The sequence below is a fragment of the Alexandromys fortis genome, unplaced genomic scaffold, assembly GCF_014885135.2.
Source record: "Alexandromys fortis isolate MF-2015 unplaced genomic scaffold, M_Fortis_MF-2015_v1.1 scaffold_1352, whole genome shotgun sequence".
NCBI classification, from domain to species: Eukaryota; Metazoa; Chordata; class Mammalia; order Rodentia; family Cricetidae; genus Alexandromys; species Alexandromys fortis.
The window spans coordinates 1-6,260 of record NW_026069223.1 but is presented as its reverse complement, the minus strand read 5'-3'; the positions used below and the strand labels follow the sequence as shown (position 1 = coordinate 6,260).

The window sequence follows — 6,260 nt, the reverse complement described above, 5'->3', positions numbered from 1 at the left end:
ACCAACAGAACAAAACCTTACTACACAAAACCCTCCTAAGGGTGAAACGCTCATTTCAATGACGGCCGAAGAGTTGAAGAGCTCGCCACACCAGACTTTCTGTGCCAACAGACACAATGGAGCGATCCACGCACAGCACCGGCCTGCACGAGCCTGGCGGGCTAGGGGGCGGTGGCGCGTCAGCCCTTCAGACGATGGGGACCAGCAGTCACAGGGCCCTGAAACACCGCTCTTATACAGCACGACAGGGAACTTAGGAATTTTGAAATTTTTTATTTTTGTGAGGCGGCAACACGTTACCCAATCACAGGAAGCCCTGGAGCCTGTGAGGCTCAGTTGTACGTCATGTAGCGGGGGGTGGCACTGAACTTGGCATAGGACTTGATGACCTTGTTCACAGCTTCCAGGAAGTCCTTCTCGGTAGCAATCTTCCGCCGTGCTCGGATGGCAAACATACCAGCTTCTGTACACACGCTCCTAATCTCTGCTCCAGTGCTGTTCGGACACAGTCGGGCTAGCAGCTCAAACCTAATGTCTCGTTCAACACTCATGGAGCGGGCGTGAATCTTAAAGATGTGAGTCCGACCCTAAAAATGAAGGAATTCACATATATTAAAGTGAAAATAAGTATCAGAAAGACAAATTTTCAAGAATAATTTTTCTAAAATGATTTTTTTTTTTTTACCTCTAAATCAGGTAAGCTAAACTCAATTTTTCTGTCCAATCTCCCCGGCCTCATCAGCGCTGGATCCAAAGTGTCAGGCCGGTTGGTAGCCATCAGGACTTTGATGTTGCCTCGAGGATCAAAACCATCCAGCTGGTTGATCAGCTCCAACATTGTTCTCTGCACCTCATTGTCTCCCCCAGCGCCATCATCAAACCGAGCCCCTGGGAAGACAGCAGAGACTCATCTCATGCCCAGGCAGAGCAGCTACGCTGACTGAGCCCCTGGGAAGACAGCAGAGACTCATCTCATGCCCAGGTAGAGCAGCTACGCTGACCAAACCCCTGGGAAGACAGCAGAGACTCATCTCAAGCCCAGGTAGAGCAGCTACGCTGACCAAACCCCTGGGAAGACAGCAGAGACTCATCTCATGCCCAGGTAGAGCAGCTACGCTGACCAAACCCCTGGGAAGACAGCAGAGACTCATCTCAAGCCCAGGTAGAGCAGCTCCACGCAGGACTGAAGACACAGGCCTTGTCGCACAGCCTCCCCACAGCTAATGCACACCTACTCTCAAGTCAAAACTAAAGAGCAAAATATAACAAAACAACACAAAATGAAACAAAAACCACACAAAAAACTCCGAGTCGGTTTTGTGCTGGCCAACTAACTACTCAAGGCTGGGCCTGCCCTGCGGTGTGGTCGGTAGATTCAGACATAATCCACTGGAGAATACTGATCTTTCCTTCCCAGCAGACAGCTGCAAACAGCTTCTTGGTTAGGGTGAGATCTTGCACCCATTTCCCCTTCTCAGTGCTGGATTTTGCCTGGACTGAACCTAGGCAAATCTCTGCTTTAGAAAGAATTTACCACAGCTTTACTTAACAGCTTTCTTGAGAGATCTTTAAAGTTACTCCTTAAGGACATTTTGTTTTCAAATTAATCAAGGACTCTTGCGTAGGGAGCGAAGAGACTACCCTGGCAGGCCTGGCCCTTCCATCCCTTCCCTTGCTAAGAACCCCTAGATTACATCCCTAGAGTTAGCCATCAAGGTCTACTGCCCCATTTGACCACCTCCTTCTCCCAAGGCTGACCACCAAGTTTCCAGCCCCGCACACCTCATCCTAACGCAGGGTTTTCTCTGTTACCCTGATAAACCGCCATTTGCCTATGGGCCTCATTCTTCTCCTCTATCCAGAGGTGGTCCTTTGTCGCTGCTTTCCCTGTCCCCTTCTCGATCTCCTCCACCACCGCATCCCAGTCCATGCTAACACAGACCTCCCCTTCTGCTCTCAAAATTGCACCTGCAAGGTCATTTGCTGCCGCTTTTCTGTGTGAGTCAGAAAGCAGCCACTTTAGTTTTCCCTGCTGTGAAAAAAGGTGCTTGGGTGTGGTTTATGCCTAATCCAGGGTCCAGAAAGATGCTCCCACGGGGGGGGGGGGGGCCCCTTCAGGAAGACTTTCAAGATGTCAGCTGTTATTACCTCGGCTGGACTCTCCAGGTAATAATAATTTGGGGACGGTTGGAGATCAGTTATTCAAAGAGTACTAGGAGAATGTAGAGATGGCTCAGCAGTTAAGAAAGAACACTTGCTGTTCTTACAGAGGACCCCAGATCCAGTCCCCAAATCTTACAGACTGCTCACAACTGCCTCGACTCTAGCTCCAAAGCATGTGACAATTTTTTTTGACCTCTGCGGGCATTCTCTCTCTCTCTCTCTCTCTCTCTCTCTCTCTCTCTCACGCACACACATACACAACACGCATGGCACACATTTTCTGAATAAATGAAAGTGGCTGGAAAGACGACTCGGAGTTAGGAGCACACACAGCTCTTGCAGAAGACCCTGAGTCAGCTTCCTGGCACCCTCGTCTCAGTCACGACGGCCTGGAACCTGCTCCCAGGCAGTGTGATGCCCTCCTCTGATACTGTATTCATGCACACACCCACACACTGTCAGACATTCTAACTGAGCAGAAAAGGCCAAACCCAGGGCAGCTTCCTCTGCACTGGGTGTTCGGCACAGACAACTGACAAAACAAGGCACCATGTGGAAAAGACTCCTGCTATGCTGGTGGCTTGGCAGCTCAGGAACCCTAGGAGTTTCCCTTGTGAGAAACTCAGCAAGTGTTGACCATATGCTGGAATCTGACCTAAAGAATACTGCTAGCCTGTCGACATTAACCTTTGAATCAGATCTGTGTCTGAACACCTACATACGGGGGAATGTACACAGTCTAGGCAGTGCCTGGAGCACTGGGGATGGCATAGGATGGCGCTGGCATTCGTACTGAGGATCCCTGAAGGAATGATGTTCTGGGCATGTGAGGCTCCATCTGCTGAAGCACTACCTAAAGACTGGAACAGCACCTGTAACCTAGTATCTAAAAAGCGAAGCCTAGAACGGCCATCACAGAGGAGCTCCCACGGTTACGGCAGGCGCGGAGACACAGACCTGAATGGTGAGCACGACCGTGTCCTCTCCATGCGTTCCTCCCTAGTCGGTCCCCGATGTCAGCTACGTCGGCTTGACTCTTTCTCACCTATATTTCTTACCCAGTCACTCTCTTCTTTTGCATTTTTTCATCTTCTATCTCCAATACATAGCTTGCCCTGGTCTGAAGAGTCTCTGGGGCAGAGAGGGGCCATTTCTGCTTATCTATTAAAACAGCTTGACCTCAATAACAACTGAAAGGCACTCCTGATGATCAGGAACTACAAGGGAATCTTTCCATGACGAAAGCAGTCTTTTTTTTTTTTTTTGATTTTTCAAGACAGGGTTTCTCTGTAGCTTTTTTGGTTCCTGTCCTGGAACTAGGTCTTGTAGACCAGGCTGGCCTCAAACTTCCAGAAATCTGCCTGCCTCTGCCTCCCGAGTGCGGGGATTAAAGGCGTGCGCACCATCGCCCGGCAATGAAAGCAGTCTTAAAGACTATGACCACTAAGTTAGTTCCAGGGAAGATACTGAAAGCTTTTGAACTAAAAAGAACAAGTACATCTAAGAAGCTACAGGAAAAACCCCTACACTGAGTGAGATCTACCTTATCCCAGGCACAATGCATTCATTAGGAAAACAAACAATGGGCCAGCAAGAGGCTCAGTGGGTAAAGGTGACCTGTGTGATACCCAGAACCCAAACAGAAAAAGAGCAAACAGATCCTGGAGAGCTGCACTCCGACCTCCACGTGTGCTATGGCATACACGGTCACAGACACACACTCCTGGGTATGGCATACACAGTCACAGACACACACTCCTGGGTATGGCATACACGGTCACAGACACACACTCCTGGGTATGGCATACACGGTCACAGACACACACGCCTGGGTATGGCATACACGGTCACAGACACACACTCCTGGGTATGGCATACACGGTCACAGACACACACGCCTGGGTATGGCATACACGGTCACAGACACACACGCCTGGGTATGGCATACACGGTCACAGACACACACGCCTGGGTATGGCATACACAGTCACAGACACACACTCCTGGGTATTTACGCAGAGGACGGCAGACATCACAGAAACAGCTGCACATCAATGCTCATTGCAGCATTAGTAACAACGGCTACACTGAGGGCCCAACTTAGCTATCCAACAACAGAGACGTTACTGCGGACAGTGACAGACGAACCTGCGGCTACTAAGGGTTTTTAGTATTCTGTCACAGCCAACACCTCAGGACAGCTCACGGTTTTCAGTCATTCTGTTGCTTAAACCTGTGACCTGGAGTTAAAGTCTTGTAGACTAACATCAGAACTCTACCACGTATCACTTTAAGCTTTTACGGAACTCAATCCTATACCAATTCTTTAAAATATCATCCAGGGATGATCAACGGCTGGGGGGAGGGAGAGCTGGGACCCACACCGTAGGAAGGAACCGGCCCCCACAGGACGTCCTTTAACCACACGCGTACTGTATGTGGTGGCTGAAAGAGAATGACCACACAGGCTCATAGGAATGCCACTATGGGGAATTACGGCCCTGCGGGAGCGAGTGTGGCGTTGTTGGAGGAAGCATGCCACGAGGAGCAGGCTTTGAGGTCTTGGATGCTCAAGCCTGGCCAGTGTCTCTCTTCCTGCTGCCTGCCAATCCAGATGTAGAACTCTCAGCACCTCCTCCAGCACCGTGTGTGCATGTGTGACGTCATACTTCCCGCCATGACAATAATGGATGAAACCTCTGAACTGTAAGCCAGCCCAATGAAGAGTTCTCTTTATAAGACTTGCTGTGGTCATGGAGTCTGCACAGCAACAGAAACCGACTAAGACACGACAGCACTGCACAGGTGCGTGCCCGCACGCGCGCGCACACACACACACGCACGCGCGCGCGCGCGCACACACACACACACACGCACGCACGCGCACACACACACACGCACGCGCACACACACACGCACGCGCACACACGCGCACTAAAGACAACTAAATCTATAAAAGTCATCCATACCTCCAATGGCATCAATTTCATCAAAGAAAATAAGGCAGGCTTTTTTCGTTCTGGCCATTTCAAAAAGCTCACGAACCATCCGGGCCCCCTAGTGAGAAAATTTGATTCATTACTACAGAGTTGACTTTAAAATCTTTTCAAGTACAATAAATAAACTATACTGCATGGCTTTAAACACTTTTTCTAACAGCATTCTCAACCATTATCACCTAAGCTTTTTTTTTTTTTTTGAAAGATTGATGCTTGAGCCAGGCGGTGGTGGCGCACGCCGTTAATCCCAGTACCTGGGAGTCAGAGGCAGGCAGATTTCTGAGTTTGAGGTCAGCCTGGTCTACAGAATTCCAGGATGCCAGAGATACACAAAGAAACCCTATCTCATAAATAAATAAATAAATAAATAAATAAATAAAAAAAATAAAACAAGAAGACTAAAGCCTGCTAGCTACACTACCAAACGGACCTTGCTGGCCTCCACACAGTGTTTCAGTCTTCCTGACTCTCCAGCTATCCAACAGCACTAAGGTTACGATGAGACGTGATCACATCTCATCATTAATGCTTTTTTTTTATTTTGCATGTTAGCGTTCTTAAGTGAAGTACGATAAGCAAAATTTGAGGACATCAAAGTACTTCATCTGTCACCTGGTATTACTGATCACTGAATCTGATTAAGCTTTGATCTAAACATTAAAATTAAAATACTAAGTCATGTAGCCCTTTTGGCAATCCTTAAGTATACTAAACAGAATGTTTTAGATATCATATATGCAACCCTAGCCTTTAACCTAAATGTACATTCTTAGCTAACACTTTTGTGCTTGTGTGTGTGTAGACACCCATGTCCCCACAGACAATCCATGTTCTCTATTGTGTGTAGACACCCATGCCCACACACACAGACAATCCATGTTTTCTATTGTGTGTGTAGACACCCATGTCCCCACACACAGACAATCCATGTTCTCTATTGTGTGTATAGACACCCATGCCCCCACACACAGACAATCCATGTTCTCTATTGTGTGTGTGCAGACACCCATGTCCCCCACACACAGACAATCCATGTTCTCTATTGTGTGTGTGCAGACACCCATGTCCCCCACACACAGACAATCCATGTTCTCTATT

General features: G+C 48.5%; 1 protein-coding gene across 1 annotated transcript; it reads right to left on the bottom strand.

The window, feature by feature from the left end:
• Positions 1–253: 253 nt before the first annotated feature.
• Positions 254–5,288, bottom strand: LOC126496139 (26S proteasome regulatory subunit 7-like). The gene is made up of 3 exons (XM_050133697.1): positions 5,133–5,288; positions 686–888; positions 254–587 (listed from the first exon to the last, which is right to left on the bottom strand). The coding sequence occupies exons 1-3, from the start codon at positions 5,209–5,211 to the stop codon at positions 333–335; spliced, it is 537 nt and encodes a 178-aa protein (XP_049989654.1). The 5' UTR covers positions 5,212–5,288; the 3' UTR covers positions 254–332.
• Positions 5,289–6,260: the final 972 nt, after the last annotated feature.

Excerpts from the sequence above, each read along its gene's own strand:
- LOC126496139 (XM_050133697.1), bottom strand. The coding sequence starts at position 5,211 with ATGGTTCGTGAGCTTTTTGAAATGGCCAGAACGAAAAAAGCCTGCCTT. Across the intron at positions 889-5,132 it reads TGAAATTGATGCCATTGGAG|GGGCTCGGTTTGATGATGGC; the intron begins GTATGGATGACT and ends CTGTCTTCCCAG. Across the intron at positions 588-685 it reads TTAGCTTACCTGATTTAGAG|GGTCGGACTCACATCTTTAA; the intron begins GTAAAAAAAAAA and ends CTTCATTTTTAG.